Source organism: Uloborus diversus, chromosome 7, assembly GCF_026930045.1.
Source record: "Uloborus diversus isolate 005 chromosome 7, Udiv.v.3.1, whole genome shotgun sequence".
Taxonomy (NCBI): domain Eukaryota; kingdom Metazoa; phylum Arthropoda; class Arachnida; order Araneae; family Uloboridae; genus Uloborus; species Uloborus diversus.
The window spans coordinates 60,916,838-60,935,002 of record NC_072737.1 but is presented as its reverse complement, the minus strand read 5'-3'; the positions used below and the strand labels follow the sequence as shown (position 1 = coordinate 60,935,002).

Below are 18,165 nucleotides of genomic sequence, written 5' to 3'. Positions count from 1 at the left end.
GACACCAGTTTTGCCTCGTCAAAATAAAGCTTTTCCCTGCATGTCAAACATTACCAAAACATATTATCAAATTATCATGCCGTGGAGCGAGTTTCATTGTTGATGACGTCAGGAGCCTAATTCGATCATTGACTATTATCTATATGAGGATATGAATGGGACAAATGAAAATCCAGATTAAATACCGAAATTACCATGAAAGACTGTATTTGGTTAATATTTGCCGTGGATTTAAATGACTCATTTATTTAATTTACGGTGCTAAAAAAATGACTTAATAATTCAAACATACTTAAATATAAAATGAACTAAATTATTACACGCTACGATACAAACAAAGAACAAATGAAGTCATTTCTCGCGCACCGTAATTGGAAGGCGACACCATTTGTTCTTGCCGTTCGATCAGCCCGATTTTTATTCCTCACCCATCCCTTCTCCTCATAAAAGCTATGCACTCCTCCGAAAGACAAAGTAGCATCCCTCTCGTCAATACCCTACTGAATGGCAGCAATTGCGTAAAATATGGGAAACAATAACTCCCATTGGTCGGCGGCCCCGCTGACGTCAGAAGACGCCGGATCGTGATGGAGGAGCGCTTCGTAGTGGATATCAGTGAGACGAAATCGGTCTTTTGATGCGGCCGCGCTTTTCAGAGGGCGTAAGAGATTAGCGTGGGAGGAGAGGACATCGCTGCTAATCGCCTCCGAAAGGGTAAGATCGGTTTTTTAATTGGGGATTGTGCATGTCAAGTAGGTGATGAGCAAGAATGTGTATGGCGGGAAGAAAAGAAAGGGTTCCCAGCCACAATTCAGAAAATATCCATGTAAATTCAGCTCGGTTCAATAAAAATCAACGCTTGTCATAAATTTTTAAATTAAAATTCAAGTCAATGTCTTAAACATTTTGCATCGATATATATTCCTTGTTGATTACTTTTTATGAATATTATGACACAAGTTAGGAAAAGACTTTGATTTGATTTGGAAAGGAATCATTTTATTTTAGAGGATCCTTAAAGTAGTAAATTTCTCACGATCATGAAGCAGTTAAATTATTTATCTACTGATTGAAAAACAGAGGCATTAAAATTATATTTAATATGCTTATGAGAGAGGAATTGTTCTCTCTCTCTTTATATATATAGACAGAGAGAGATAAAGAAAAAGCGAGGAACAGGGTCTTGTCCGAGGTGAGGCTTTTAGGAGCTAAACCCCTCCCATTGGAGAAAACATAATAAGCCAAATGAAGAAAATGTTTATCTGTCGTAAATTAACTTGAATGTGAAAGTCTGTGTGTAGTGCTTAAAGAAAAAAAAAAAAAGAAATCTATCTGAAGGGTGCTTCTCGAGAAAATGTTCCGTGCGTAACGCTAAGTTTTTTATTTTATTCAAGTAACTATTAATTAAATGTGGGATTAACTGTTACGCTTTGATAGTATATTAAAGCATGTATTATTCCCCAGCACAGCATTATTTTTTGAAGGCTTTGGTTAGCTGGAAAAAAGAAAAAACTTGGCGTTACGCACGGGACATTTTTTCGAGAATCGCCCTATAAAGTGTTTCTGCAATTTACGACAGTTAAAGCTTTACCAACTAACTGGAATAATATTTTGGAAAAAAAAATGGGGGGTGGTGTTGTAACTTTTGTTGCCATACTGGGATCGGCAGTTTGACGTAAAACTAAAGTTTGTGAGGTGAACCCCCAAGCACCTTCCCTCCCTTTATGAAAATCTGAGCACGGGCCGGGCGAGGAGCGTCAGGTTTCCTATAGTACCATTTAATTTGTAAATTTTACTCACCCCAGAACAAGTTAAATTATTTGTGACTGTTTTCGTTTGGTATTATTTTTTTATGTGCATGAAATAATTTTAAAAAACGTCAAATTGGAGGGCCGTATGAAGTTGTGGAGTAATATGAAACTGGAGATGAAAATTAAGCTCTTGGTAAGGAACAATGTTTTTAAGACAAAAGAAAATTATTATAATTGTTAAAAATGTGATGACAAAAATATTTAATGAGTTAATTTAATGAGTTTTTAACGAGCCTGATTTTCAGAAGTCACAATCGAAAGATTAATTATCGTAAGTTATCTGTTCAACTATACCTTACATGCAATATACCGCCGGTCCGGTTTTCACACCCAGAGACTGCAATTTCGTCCTTGTTATGGACTCATCAGTTTGTAATAGTGAATAAACGAATTGGAAGCAGATGGCAGCTCATTGAAGCTGGGAGTGCCAACAAAAGGTGGCTAAAGTAAATTTAGTTCACCAGCGAGATTCCCAAGTTCTGCCTTCAATTTACGAGTTGAACCGCGCCATGACTGCGAACTCTCGCTGGTGAGCTAAATTTACTTTAGCTACCAGTTTGTTAGTGCTCTCAGCTTCAGTGAGATGACATATGCCTCCAGATCGGTTATTCACCGATGCGGTTCAGGCCAATGAGTACATAACAAGAACAAAACTGCATAAAACTAAATCCCAGTTTCTCGGAGACGCTCTGTTGCCTTTTTTTAGGAGGAGAGGGGGGAGGGAGGGGATATCTCAGGTATTTTGTATTTATGTTTTCGACGGTTGGGTTACATTAAATATGTAGTATTGTCTTTACTAATGATAAAGCTGAAAGTCTGGATTTCTGTCTGGATGTCTGTGTCACGCGCAACGCCTAGACTAGTTTTGGAAAATAAAATTGTTTGAAATTATTTTTTATCTGAAATTATTTTGTCCCCTCATACGTAACAAGATGATGATTTCGTTTAAAATAATATGAAACAAATATATTTGTCATAATGATGCATTTCACATGCATAACTACAACTTTTGCGTAATGCCTAATAAAAAAAATAGCTATGAACAATGAGAAGTATGTTTCACCTTACTGGTACATTATCAAGGGCAAAACGGGAAAAAAAAATTTCAGTGGTCCGAAAAATGCAAAATCCGATGCTTGCAATAGGGTTGTTTCCATCAGTAAAAAAACACTACTTTTAGTCACTGAAGTTGATATAATAAGCAAAAAAAAAAAAAGAGAGAGAGAGGGAAAAAAAAAAAAATCATGGAGCAAAGAAAAACTTTTGTCTTCAAAACGTTTAATTTTTAATTAGTTTTTTAAAATGTCCTATTTTCCAAACAAGGTGTGACGTCACAATTGATGAACTTTGGCGCGTAATTCCACTGTTGCGTTCAATGCTCAAGCTTGCTGTCTACCTCGTTTCCAGTTTATGGTAATTCAGAAGCAAATTAAATAATGCGCTCTACGCTTGCTATCAACCATACGTTGCCAGTACATGTGAGTAAAGAAGCGAATTAAATATTGTGCGCTCTGCGCTATGGCATCAGTGAATGGCATTTCATCACTTGAGATGTCGCGTGCAGAAGCGTAAAAAATGAAATTTAATCTGCGCACCAACTAGAATAATTGTTAAAAAATACTAAACTTTGTCAAATTATTTTTAAAATGTTCAAATCCTATGTTTTTAAACACGCTCTTTTAGAAAAAAATACTTTAAAAATTTCGGAAACGACTGCTATTGAGTGACGTACTCTGAAAATATTATCAGGGCAGTATAATTTTTTCTGCAATCGATGGCGAGTTCTTAACCTCACCCCATGTAGTAGAGATTTACAAACTATAATTTTTCTTAATTAGATTGAGCTTCAGTCATCTATGCGGTACACTGTATAAATAAGCTATGTTAAACATTATGTGAAACAATTAACAAAAATAAATGCGGCTTACTTTGAAGTGATGAAACCATATTATTTTACCATGATCACACATTAGATTCGCTGAATCAACAAAAAGTATACACCTAATCAACAGTAGAAGAACCTCTGCACTAAAACATTTTGGTTCGGTCAGAACTTGCACTTGTTTTCTTTCCAATCCATAAATAAAGCTATAAACTAGTTTAAAAAAAAGGAATAACAACGTCAAAAAGCACAAATTGCAGATTACTGCAGCCACGTGTTTTGGCGTTACAAGGAACGCTTTTTTCAATACAAAAGAAATGAGCTAATGGATAAAAAGACAGACAATCCGACTTCTATCAGATGGTCGTTTCATCCATAAGCTCATTTGTTTTGCAAGGCGTTAGTTGTAACGCCGAAACACGTGTCTGCAGTAATCTGCAATTTGTGCTCTTTGAAGTAGTTATTTCTTATTTTACTCTTTGGCACAAATATATTTATTTATCTTACAATCTATCGTTTAAAAATTTATGTACAATTTTCTTTTTCATGCCCCGTCATCTAGCCCGAGGTTCCCCAAACCTCTCATCTATTTGAAAACGGTGAAAATTAATTCTCTAGAGTCTTATTTTCAAAAATTACAATGGAGATTTTCTTTACCTTGTAATCTTCAGAGCGTTTCTTATTCTAGTTTCTTGGAGATATTCTGCTTCTTTTTCTGGTGGAATATCTAAGTTATTTTGCATTTAACTTTTTTACCTCTTGGGATATACAATCCGACAAACTATCTTGGAATAAATAACCTTTCAACTAAACGAAAATGACTCAATATAATCTACAGCTTTATTTTCATTAATCGCAATAGAAATATTCATTCTTTTAAATCATTTTTGGAGCCCCCGTGTTGTGGTGCTTCAGTTATTTTGCACTTGTTTCTGCCGGTCTGATTATAGGAAGTACTCAGTATTCTGCACAACCCGTTAAGCTGTTCTGGAATAAATAATTTTTCAACTGAACAAAGACAAATAACACTTAGAAGTTTGAACTGAATGAAAAACTACACTCCTTTTTTAGAAATTTGTGCTTCTACTTACGTTGTTTGGTCTGACTTTAATATCACGGTTTGTCTCACTTCCCAAAGGGCTCTGCTAATGATTAAGGTAAAGCTGAGACTTAAAAACCAGTTCCTAAAACTCACATCTTTAAATAAAATAAACATTTAAAACAAATCAATTTTCTAAAAAAATTTTTAAATGAATTTTCTTTTCTTAAGAAAAAAGAAAAAATCATTCTAAATTCTTTTATTAAACTGATAAGATCTTAAATATCTGATTTACTTGGCAATGGCAGCTTTATTTTCTGTTTTTTAGGCATCAACCATGAGAGAGAGAGAGAGGGGGGGGGGGGGGGGAGGGAGAGAGAGAGAGAGAGAGAAAACCCTTAAAAAAAACCCCCTCAATTATGTTAGAAAATTAGCAAGGCTTTAAATATTTGTTTTATTTGATGTCAGCTTTAGGAATTGTTTTTAGGTGTCTGCTTTATGGCACTTGACTTTAATGCAGACATGAAATAAAACTTGTTGATAAAAATGTCTTAGAATCGAAAATAAAAAATACACCGAACGTGTTGAAGGCAAATAGCTAAATTAACTAACTGGGGAGTCATTAGCACATTTAAAAGCACTTAAAACATAGTACGCCAACCATTTTATTAGCCGTTCTATTATTCAAAGTCCGTTTCTCTCTCACTTCTTTAAACTTCTCACACACGCAGAGATATTTAGATATCATCTATAGTATATAAAAGATCAACGTAAATCGAAAAGAATATATCTTAAGCTTTAGTAGAACAATAAGAAATAACGTTTCTATTTGAATAGTGTCTCTAGTAGTAACATTACACGTGCCGTCATTTCAAAAGCCACATCTCATTTTTTTCAAAGCGCTCAATTTTTTAATCGGAATTGAAAGACATTCTTCAATATTTTTCAAACTTTTTCTGAACTTTTTCTGAAAACTTGACTTCTGGCTGCTTATAAACTATTTTCTGGCTCCGATTATGAAAATTCTATTGCTTGCAACTCTTCGTAATTGGCGTAAATCGCCATAAATAAAAATCAACAAGTTTTTTCGTTTCAAACACTCTATACTTAATGAAATAATCTCTTCTGAAAATGCAGACATAATGATTTAAGTTTGTTCATTAACTCCAATTATCCGGCATTGATTAATAAATGATCATCTAGCTTTTGCAAGTTAATACGAAGCGTGCATCCTGCTGCAAAACAAAAGGGCCAATTTTAACTGAAATTTTAGCTTATTGGATTAATAAAATTGCTTTTTTTTTAAATTTAACTACATTAGCAAATGCTTTGTTTCTCTCACCACAATTTACTAAATATGCATAAACCTTTGTCATTTACCAGTTGAATGATTTTTTGGTGAATTGTTAATGACGAATGTGGGGTTAAGTGCAATAATTAAGGTTATACATTTTTCGAGTCCGATGGAAGAGACGCGTGGAGACGGCCTTGGCCTGTTGTGGGCTGTACTGCCGTGAATTGGATTACACATATATTAACTACAGGGAAATGCTTGAATTAGAAGTTTTTTTCGCTCTTTTTTCAGCAGAAACTAAATAAGCAAGCTTGTATAAAAAAAAACTAACGTACAATAGATGACAAAAATGTAAAAAAAATGAAAAATTTGCAGTTACTGCCCTTTACCTGCCCACGGCAGTGTAGTGAAATTTAAGAAAAAGACGAACTTACTCAGAGCCTTCGTGGCTCTGTCGTAGGGGTTTCGTCTTCTAATTCGGAGGTTGTGTGCTCGATTCTTGGCGGTGCTCTGGGTGCTGTATCTTTCTCTTTTGTTGTAAAGCTTTCTTGTGTCAGTCCGGAGGCACAGCGCTTAGTATCTATTTAAGTGAAGCAGTTTAGCTTCTGTATTAAAAATATAAATAAAAAAACTTAATTAAATTTTAAAAAAATAAAAAATGAGGCAGTGAGAAGCAAAGGGATGTTAGTAAACGTTTTAAAATTTGGAGGAAAACGCGTTTAAAGTTCACATTTTAGGAAGACTTTCTTTGATATATGTATATATATATATATATATATATATGTATATATATATATATATATATATATATATATATATATATATATATATATATATATATATATATATATATATATATATATATATATGTGTGTGTGTGTGTGTATATATATATATATATATGTATATATATGTATATCTATATATATATATCTATATATATATATATATATATATATATATATATATATATATATATATATATATATATATATATATATAAATCATGCTGTACCGCAACACCTACCAGGACTACTAGTGCTATCTCTTGTCCATAGCAGAAGATAGGTTTTCCTTCCATTTGCATTGATTATCGTCAATTTTTTTAATTTGGCACGAACAAACGAGAGTTGTGAATTAAATAGTGGCAACTTGACCTAGGAACTCGCAGAAGAGCGAGCATGTGTAAATACGATATGAGGGCGGTTAGGTGAGGCTGCTGTGTGGATGTGTATGATGCAAAAAAAAAAACAAAAAAAACCAGTCGTTCTCGTTAGAAGGGTATTTTGGTGTGTCTTTAAAGTGAAGAGTTTCGTTTTCATAGCCCTAAACCACATATATAATTAGTTAACAGCGGTCGTAGATTAAAAATGAGTATGCCAGTGACAAAAAAGCAACGTAAGCGTATCAAGTATTACTGGAAGCTTGTGCTGAAAATGCATTACCATTTAGGACGGTTGCACGATGGGCTAAAGAGTTGGGCTTCATTTGGGTAGAAATGAGACAGCGGATTTGCAGTGCACAGGGTGACCCTTCCATTTCTAAAGATCAGATTGGCGTTCTTAGCGGTTATCTTTTCATAGACCGTTGATAGACTGTCCAGGAATTAATTATCCTTTGAGGTTGGTATCAGTCATCATGTACTCCAATCGTTAGCGCGTTCCATCACTGACATCAACCCTCAACACTTTGACAGTGGTCTCCAACGGCTTCCAGACCTTCGACAAGAGGGTTTAAACTTTGCTGATAGTTAGATGGAAGGAATGTAATGTAATTGTTCTTGTAAGTTCATTAAAAAGTGACTTTATTTATACCATGCTGTCATTACTTCAATTATGATCCCCGTATGCCTTTGCTCTTCACTACCTCAAGTTGGATCAGTATTTTTGAAATTGCAGCAAATAAAGAGCAAACTATGTATTTTAGAACACAACCAGTCCTGAAATGTTATTTTTCATTTCTTGCTGTAAATTTCCATCTCGCGAAATAAAAGTAGAAAACAGGACTTGCCCCATGTATGGAACAAAATGATAAATAAGATAATAATCTAATGAAATATGTTATTCAAATTAATTTTCTTTACATGAACACATAAAAGAATGAATGTATAAGTAAATAAACGAAGCATTAAATGAATAGCTGAATAACCAAATTAATTAATTAGTGAGTAAATAAATGAGCGAGTAAACTAGTGAAGAAGGAGAAAATAAGTAAATGAATGAACAAATAAATCAGTGAAACATGACTGAATGTGTGAATGAATTAGTTAAAAAATACGTAAATGAGTTAATAGTTGAATGAATAAATAGATGAAATGAACTTTTTCAATTTGCCCCCCCCCCCCCCCCCCCCCTTCACTTTACTCTGCACGGCTCACTTGGAGAATTAATTTATAGTAAAAGATGGAAAATATTTAAGATCAAAACATGCCTAATATTGAACAAATAAATACTGTGTTGAACACCAATTATTACTTAATATTGAAATGTTAACAACAAGGACTCAATTATTTTATAACAACAAAAGCTGTCCTTGACATACTACAAAATATTACAGTATGGGTTTTGAAAATGATTTGCATAATTATGTTCCTTAATCTTTGGAGCAACTTATTTTCTGGCTGGAATCAACTATACGTTTAATAAGATAGCTAAAATATTTGCAAATAAGTGGCGCTGAAAACTGTGCAAAATATTTTACTCACTTTTGCTTCGCGATTTCACTTTACCCTGCATTCCCTTACTTATTTTTAAACAATGAAATCTCAGTTTTATCTTTCGTGTCACGAAAAGTTACTCAGTTTGACACAAAACATCTGAAACTATACAAAAAAGTGTGTGTGAAACAAAGAACACTTTATTCTAACGTTTCATGTTTAATGCTATACACTATCAAGCCCTCTTTGACAGAAATCTGTGGCGTGAACAAATCTATCACTTACTCGCACCGTTTGAAGGGAGGAAGCAGGGGCCCGAATGGGATTTGTCGTTTGCAAGTGCTTTGTAAAAGAAAAAGGCGATTATATGATACCCCTGGCTTTCTAAAGCGCAATTTAACATCAGCAGAATAAGTGAAAGGAAGAAATTAGGTCCAAAATATGCCTACAGAAGTTTTAGCAAGAAAATGCTTGGCAAGTTTCAAGCACGCAAAAAAAAGGAAATAAAAGTAAAATGAAATAAAAATATAAGAATTGAATGGAATAAAGAAAAGGAAAAATAAAATTATCAAAATTGAAGTAAAATGAAAAAAAAAAAAAACGCTAAAGAGCGCGTTAGAATACAACTAAAAATATAAATATAACACATCTCTTTTTAAGGAAAATGAAAAGGAACGGTTTGTGAATTTACTGTCTGATCTCGAAAGCCGCGACTAGCACCGTTGAACGGTTCTATTTTAAAAAGGGGTGACAGCTTGTTGAAGAGAATGCACCATGGTAGCATTTCTGCTAAAAAAAAAAAAAAAAAAGCCTCAACTGGAATCAACATCTCTAATAAACAAATCCAACGGAAAAAAAAAATAAAAAAAATCCCCCTCACATTCGTTATCTTTCTTATCAATATCTCCCCTATTTTGATAAAATCAGAAGCGACCTGACGCATGCGCAAATTTGAGGAAGGTTGCGGTTTAAAATGTCAAACAGTAGATCTTAATCATGATCCTAATCATAGCGTTACGACTCTACCAGGTTAAGTTTGCCCAACTATTGTCACGACACTCGTTAAGCATTTATGAAAATGGAATCATTTAACTTTAAAAACACGTAAGGGAACTTGCATCTTTCATTCCCATTCCGGAATGTTCCCTCTATTTGGTCTTGATAAGATTAAACTCGTAACCTTCGGAAGCTCATGTAATTCACGTGCTGGGAAAGTCACGTAGAACTTTCCAATCAATTAAGGAATGTTTGGATTATATACACGTGTAACTCGCCGCACCCTACACGTAATCAAGGCGAAGTTGAAAGTTCGGGAAAGATTGAGGTGACAAGGGTCGCTTTTCTGGGAATAAAACTCCACGTATCCAAATTAGATTGAAGATTCCATTCCAGTTTTTTCAGAGAGAGAGAGAGACTTTTTAGAGTTAGAGATACTTGAGAGAGGAGGCTGAACTACGCTGGAGAGATGCAGCGGCTTGAAAATATGGGTGAGTAAATCTCCATCAGCTATTCCCCCTTAACTTTAAACTTTAAATTGAATTGTGAGACCAACATATGCACACTCATGTCCTGCCCTATTTGTCCAAATAAAGTATTTATTTAAAACTATACGATCGGCCTATTTCCTTGCTGTTCCAAAACACTAAACCAAGATGGGGCGGCGTGGCAACTTGGTGCCGTGTCCGACAATTTGCCCCATAAGGGACAACTTGGTTCCGAACCAACAAACAAATTAATAACTTGATTGTCAATTAATCCTGTAACGGACACTTTCTGCCGTTATGAACAAATGTGCATGTGGTGTTTTCACTTTTCAATATAATTTTGAACAGTTAGACAATTTGAAAAATTGCTATGGGTCACCTAAAATCTTTTGAGTTTCTCTTATGGTTTTCTTTTGTTATTTGTGTATGTGTTAAAAGTGTGTTTAGATCGTTCTGAAATGCATATTTATTTCCCCTCGCACGAGTTTTTTTAGTGAGTTTTCGGTACTTTTCCTTCTTAAATTGTGAATTTCAATTATGCCAGACACGCCAGAACAGAACCAGGTTCCCGGAATGGAACAAAACCCTATTCTACCTAATCCAAATAAGATAGCCGGATATCAAAATTTAGTAACTATTTTTGACGGAGAAATTTTTACTAATGTGGAGTATTTTGTCAAAAACTTAGAGGATATTGGGAAAATTGCACGATGGAATGATTCTGAACTTATCGCAGTTTTGAAAAGTAAATTAAAGGGTCCAGCTTTACAGTTTTTCATGAACGATCCAGAATTAATTAATGAGGAGCTATTTTCAAACATTAAAGAGAAGTTTATTAAATTTTTCGAAAATAGAACGACCTTAAGTCATAGGCAGCAACAGTTCTCCAACTGTCGCCAAAATCCCGGCGAGTCGGTGCGAAATTTTTCTTCGAGGGTCTCAAACTTAACGGTGAATTATTTTGGCCTTCAAAATTCTAGCAAAGAAGACGCAGGACCAATTGTAAATCAGACAAAACTAGCAAAATTTCTAGAGGGATTACAAACCCCTCTTAAACGGTTGGCGCTCAACAGAAATCCATCCACATTTGAGGAAGCAGTTGAAAATGCTCTCTTGGATGAAATAAATATGCAGTTCACTGATGATACCGGAAACTGTAATAATTGTGCAATAGAACCCCAAAGTGCAATCCAAAATAAGCTAACAGAAATCCTTGATAAGCAAGCAGAAATTTCAAATCATATGATTAGTACACTAACAAACCACATACAAAAAATGAGCATACAGGAGCAATCGCCTCCTCCCCGTTACCCAAGCCCGCGTAACCATCAGAGAAACTATCTGAGACATCAGTCATGCATTCACTGCTGCCGCGATAACCACCCATCGCGTTCTTGCTGGTTTCAGCCTAATCAAACATACTCAAATAATTATCGCTACAATCGCTCGCGAGTAAGGGGAGCTAATCGAGGTGCACGAAACATTGCAAACAGATCTTATGAAAACTCGCATCAGCCGTTTGAGTTGGAAAGGGAAAATTTCAGCCCTTCTTATCAAGCTAGGTCATTCACCCGTGGTGCAGATAGGGGAAATGCGAGAAACACAGTCTCCGGGGATAGTAATCTTTTAAACTACCCAAGGAACCGATAAATCCCCGCCGGCTTCCTGAAACTTCTAGGGGTTGTTTTATTTCAGCGGACTATGAAACAAGCAGTTCTAATTTACCTGTCATTGCTCTGAAGGTAGCGAATACTGAGTTTTGGGCGCTTTTAGATTCGGGGGCAAGCAAATCCATTTTGAGTAGCAAAGCATTTCATTTATTGTCGCCAAATTGTGTAAAAACTGCACCTACTAGTCCTAATATCAAAATTCGAACTTTAATGTCACGACACTCGTTAAGCATTTATGAAAATGGAATCATTTAACTTTAAAAACACGTAAGGGAACTTGCATCTTTCATTCCCATTCCGGAATGTTCCCTCTATTTGGTCTTGATAAGATTAAACTCGTAACCTTCGGAAGCTCATGTAATTCACGTGCTGGGAAAGTCACGTAGAACTTTCCAATCAATTAAGGAATGTTTGGATTATATACACGTGTAACTCGCCGCACCCTACACGTAATCAAGGCGAAGTTGAAAGTTCGGGAAAGATTGAGGTGACAAGGGTCGCTTTTCTGGGAATAAAACTCCACGTATCCAAATTAGATTGAAGATTCCATTCCAGTTTTTTCAGAGAGAGAGAGAGACTTTTTAGAGTTAGAGATACTTGAGAGAGGAGGCTGAACTACGCTGGAGAGATGCAGCGGCTTGAAAATATGGGTGAGTAAATCTCCATCAGCTATTCCCCCTTAACTTTAAACTTTAAATTGAATTGTGAGACCAACATATGCACACTCATGTCCTGCCCTATTTGTCCAAATAAAGTATTTATTTAAAACTATACGATCGGCCTATTTCCTTGCTGTTCCAAAACACTAAACCAAGATGGGGCGGCGTGGCACTATAATTATGAACAAAAGCAATAAGAATTTAGTCTAAGACTAAGCACTGACTAAAGTATATGATTTATTGGGCTCTCTGAGTCGGTAAATTTTAAGGTACTTCAATTTTCACTGAAAAGATTCGCAACTCCAGAGCTCGAATACGCTACCTTACGGTGATTAACAATATAACCGAAAAAGGTAATACATTCCATTCGATTCGTTTTCTTTAGGGTAAATTACAGGCTTCAGACAGTTTATGGTGTAATGTAATTTCAGAAGAGTAGAAAAGAAAGCTTCCCACAAATACGATGAAAAATTAATGTCATTCACTATGCGTCAAAAGCAAGTTATAAGTTTCGGCATTTGTTTGTTTTACTTTTTTCATCGGCCATTAGACTGGCTGCAGCACACCCTATAATTTATTGGAGTTGCCAATAGAAGTGAAAATTATTTTAATCCAAGCAACATTTCAGAAGTGAATATTTTGATTCGTAATTTTTTATATTGATTCATTTATATATATTTTTTATTTTTTGCCTTGTCTGGCAACGATTCTAAGGTAAAAGTTTCTGTTGGGAGGAAAAAACTATTGGAACTACCACAATATGTTCTGCGCAAATTTAAGAGCATTCGCGAAGTGTTGTATAAAAACGGCTTCATTTGTTTATTTTATACTTATTGAATTTAAAAAAAATTTTTATCAGGAAGAATTTTGTTGTACTCAGCTCTTCATTTTTCCTTCATACCATTAAATGCCAAGACTGTGTTGGTTTAAAAAGAATTTTACTGAAAAGACTACTTATAAACTACTGAAATATAGTATTTTATCAAATTGAAACAAAACGACTTAGGTTTTCGTTTCATAACAACAGTGTTTTCTTTTTATATAAAGCAGACATTTTGTTTTCAGATAATTAGTTCTAGAAACAAAATATGGTGTTCTTATTTTTCTTTAACACATTCTAAGTTCTTATTTTTCATTAAAAGTTAGTTCTTCGAAAAAATTTAAAAATAATGAGCAAATATGAGAAACAAATAAGATAAATAAAAGATGGAGAGAAAAAGTGAGGGAGAGAGATATTAGGTGATAAAGAGGGAGCTAATGGTGCAGCTTTGAAGGTAATGCATGGGAAATTCTGGTTCTACGCCTGCAGTTGATATGGGCTAAAGTTTTGTCAATTGAAATTTTTCTGCTTGATAGTCCAATTAATTATGTTTTTATAGCAAAAATGTCATATTTGTCATCGAAGTATTTTCTTTAAACTTTTATGCATATGCATTGATAGATCAACATTTTACAAACTTGTGGAGCTATATTGTCTACTTTTGGAGGGTTAAAAGCTAGAAATATATCTTGGTTAGAGATGTAAAATTTCCGGAAATTTTGAAGTGGTGGAAAAAAACCGGTTTTTTCGTTAAAATTCGGAAAAAATGGAAAATTTGATTTCTTTATGAATAAAACTTGGGTTTCTTAATATCTCTGTGTTTCTTGTAACACATAAAGGGTTAATCATTAAAAAAAATACATGCTATCCACACATCTTCTTTTTCTGCTTAACAGAAATACACACAAAGGTAAGATTAATTAGAAGAAATAAACTTTTTGTTTTATAACTGAGTAGAGGACTTTCATGGACAAACCCAGAAATAAGTCAAGTCGTCACTCAATCAATAATATTGGGTAATGTGTGTCTAATCATAACAATTACATTTTCTACTTTAGATTGCGTTTGAAACTTCTGAAATTTTCAACGTTCAAACATGATTGATTTTTTTTTTGGAAGAAAAATAATAAAATGTTACTGTCTAAAAATGAAAGCTATTGAGTTTTGATTTTTTCCAATCCAATCTGAATCCAAATCAAAACTAAATTGGTTTTTCTTAAGCTGGACCAAAATTAAACTGGAGTTTAGGTTTATTTCATACGGTCGTGCTAAGCACAGTAGTAAAAGTAGTCATACCAGCCTTTTTGAACAAATTTGAGTTCTCTGTTTCGTATTTTACGTAATAAATAAAATGTTTTAGGGTCATTTGATCAAGAGCTATTGTTTTGAAAAATTCTTTAAAAAGAAAAAAAAAAGACATCTGAATCAAATGTATGGAAGAGCTACATTTTAAAATACAATATATCAACTTGAGTCCCACTGCAAAGTTCCCATTTTTGCTTAGCACGGCAGTATGGATGTGGTAAAAAAATATCGTACAAAGATTGTATCATCGAATGGAAGAAAGGCAATCTCATTTTAATGAGTACCTAATTTATTTTTGTTTCTCACTTTATTAGGAAATAATTTACAATATATTACCTAGTTTATGTATTGTTTTTCGGTTTTCTTACAATTTTAAACGGAATACCTGCTATTTTAAGTTGTTTAACCAAGTAGAACGACAGTTCGTTTGCTTGTTGTGCCTCGACAAACAGCATTTGAAACGGCATGCCGTTTCAAGTAATTTGGAAATGATAGTCCGGAAAGTGTACAAAAACGAACAGTAAACATTTCAATTAATCGTCAGGTCATCCAAAAGTGAGTTCAATTAAATCCTCGGGTTTCCACTAGAGCAGTCGTTTGTGGGAATTTGTGATCAATAAGTGCGACTAAGGGAAAAAACAGCTCAAACAGAAGTTCTGCAAGTTCCAAAAATTCAGGCATTCGTATGATTCTAAAGATGTAAGAAACGTTTGCGACGGGCCGCAAATCCGCGGTGGAAGAGATACCTTTCACTGATTTACCGTTCAACAAGTTCACATCCCCCAGAACCATAGGATTTGATCTGTAGACACCATAGGCTCCCATATGGGAGGAAAGTGGGAGCTCAAGCTCCCCTTTGGAAATGAGAACTTTCTCTTCCTTTTAATACTTTTTTCTTTGTAAAAATGTAAAAACACTTTTTCTCCAGCCATTAATGAATTAGTTATCAAAAATGTTAAATTTTATTAGCTCTAATCTGTACTAAACTCGGTTTCCATGGGGAAAATATCCTACTAAACCATGGGGAAAATATCAGAGCCCCCCCCCCCCCGCACTTGGTAGACACTCCAAGCACCTTTGAAAATGTTAGATATCGCCAAAATCCGAAGTCAGGCTTGGTCTGAGATGAAAGCAGGACAAGCAACAAAAAATCTCGAGTTTTTTGTGGATGAGGGCCGTAAAATGAATCAAAAAGTGAACAAGAAGGATATTTTAGAAGTTATTTTACTTCTGTGGGCCTAAGACCACTTCAGCATTGTTAGATTGGACATTTTCCTTTAACTCCACACCGATTCATATGGCCAAAAAGACAAGAGTGGTGCAAAGCGCATTGTTTTTGACAAGATATCATCTTTTGAGTGGACGCTCTACTCGCTCGACCTCAATTCCATTTATTGCACTGTATGGTCTCTTTTAGAGTCAAAGATCTACCCTAAACTACACATAAAATTGAACTCTCTAAACCAATTGCTTTATCTTCTTTACTAATAATAAAGTAGAAAGTCTCTCTGTCCGGAGGATGTCTGGATGTCTGTAGGATGTCTGTAGGATGTCCGTAGGATGTCTGTGACGCGCATAGGGATTAAACAGTTCGGCCGATTTTCATGAAATTTGGCACAAAGTTAGTATGTAGCATGGGGGTGTGCACCTCGAAGCGATTTTTCGAAAATTCGATGTGGTTCTTTTTTTATTCCAATTTTAAGAAAAAAAGTATCATAAATTACGAAATTATCGTAACGTGGAACCGTAACATGGGCACAAGCCAGTTGGCGAGATACGAAATTATCATAACGTGGAACCGTAACGTCGGTACAAGCCAACTGGCGAGAAAATTCACCATACATTATTTGTAAATATACAAGCGAACCAAAAGACCTTTAATTTTTCTATTACGGGCGAAGTCGTGCGGGTGCCACTAGTAGGGAATAAGATTCATAAAAGGACTTGCTGCTCTTGAATGAAAATTTCAATAAGCAGTTGCATCTCTGTATTACTGCAAAAGGCTGCTAGTTTGAAACCAATTAAATTTAATGATTGCTAAAAGTCTTCTCATATTAGCTTTTTTTGTGTTTTGTTAGTTTTTTTATTTTTAACTAGTGGCACCCGCACGGCTTCGCCCGTAATAGAAAAATTAAAGGTCTTTTGGTTCGCTTGTATATTTACAAATAATGTATGGTGAATTTTCTCGCCAATTGGCTTGTACCGACGTTACAGTTCCACGTTATGATAATTTCGTATCTCGCCAATTGGCTTGTGCCCATGTTACGGTTCCACGTTATGATAATTTCGTGATTTATGATAGTTTTTTTCTTAAAATTGGAATAAAAAAAGAACCACATCGAATTTTCGAAAAATCGCTTCGAGGTGCACACCCCCATGCTACATACTAACTTTGTGCCAAATTTCATGAAAATCGGCCGAACTGTTTAATCCCTATGCGCGTCACAGACATCCTACGGACATCCTACAGACATCCTCCGGACAGAGAGACTTTCTACTTTATTATTAGTAAAGATAAAGTTTCTTGGAAAATTGCTTGCCCTGTTTTTTTTTTTTTTTTTTTTTTTTTTTTTTTTTGTCGCACCCTGTACATTTGGTTCGCAGTCAGAAGAAACATTGTTTTGTGATTAAAGTTATGCTTGTTATGTTTTATGAAGAAGGAAAATAAATTCTTCACTAAGGTTATTGGTTTAAGCTTTTTTGTAAAAAGTATTATTAAACATTTTTTTTTATCTATATGCAAACTATATTGTCATACAACAACTTGCATTAACGTTAGACAGTATTTTAACATAAACCGGGAGGGGGGGAAAATTACATCAGAATTTAAGCGTGAGAAATTTCTAATCATTTTTTGCTGAAAATTTCAATTAAAACCCTGAAAGGTTGTCAAAATTCTTTCTTTTTTTTTCAATTTTTTCCGAAGAGGAAATTTATTTCTTCGGGAAAAAACGTTTTTTTTTTCGTTTTTTTTCGGAAATTTTCCGGTTTTTTTCCGACTGTTTTCATCTCTAGTCTTGGTGAAAGTTAAACTCTATTTGAATAACATCGTAGACAGGATATACTTTCCTATTTCAATATTCCAAAGATGATTAATTTTTAAAAATTCCCGCAGAACTTGGCAATTTTTAATACTTTTTGTGTTGGTAAAGTAAGGACGAATTTCCAATAAATTTTAAGTTTTCAATCAAAGTTGTGTGATTATTTTATAAGAAGTTATGAAATGAAATTAAAGAAGATTACGCGTGATTCTTATCTATCCATCATTCCATACAGATTCAACGGATGAGTTCGCTCGACCATTTTTAATTTTTTTGAAACTCATATCCCAAAAAGATGCATATGAATGATGTTTAAAACCACTTTTATTTTTTCTCTAACCTTAACCCTTGATTTTTTTAGGGGTCATCAAAAGTGATTTTTGCAGTCAAAAATGGGACTTTTAGACCTTTGCATTTTGGCCAAAATCTATTTGAATTACATTTATGGCAGTTAATTTTACGCTTTGATGTTAAAGTGCATAAGATGATAGTCTCACATGCTGA

At 34.5% G+C, this 18,165-nt stretch overlaps 2 protein-coding genes across 2 annotated transcripts in view; both read left to right on the top strand.

Moving 5' to 3' along the window:
* The first annotated feature begins 621 nt into the window (after positions 1–621).
* Positions 622–18,165, top strand: part of LOC129225722 (uncharacterized) — a 127,164-nt gene continuing 109,620 nt past the window's right edge. Inside the window, exon 1 of the mRNA XM_054860215.1 lies at positions 622–714. The gene's annotated coding sequence lies outside the window, so the exon portion shown is untranslated. The remainder of the gene's footprint in view (positions 715–18,165) is intronic.
* On the top strand, positions 10,704–15,862 carry LOC129226703 (uncharacterized). The gene is made up of 2 exons (XM_054861332.1): positions 10,704–11,487; positions 15,711–15,862. Exons 1-2 carry the CDS (start codon positions 10,704–10,706, stop codon positions 15,860–15,862), a joined length of 936 nt encoding a protein of 311 aa, XP_054717307.1.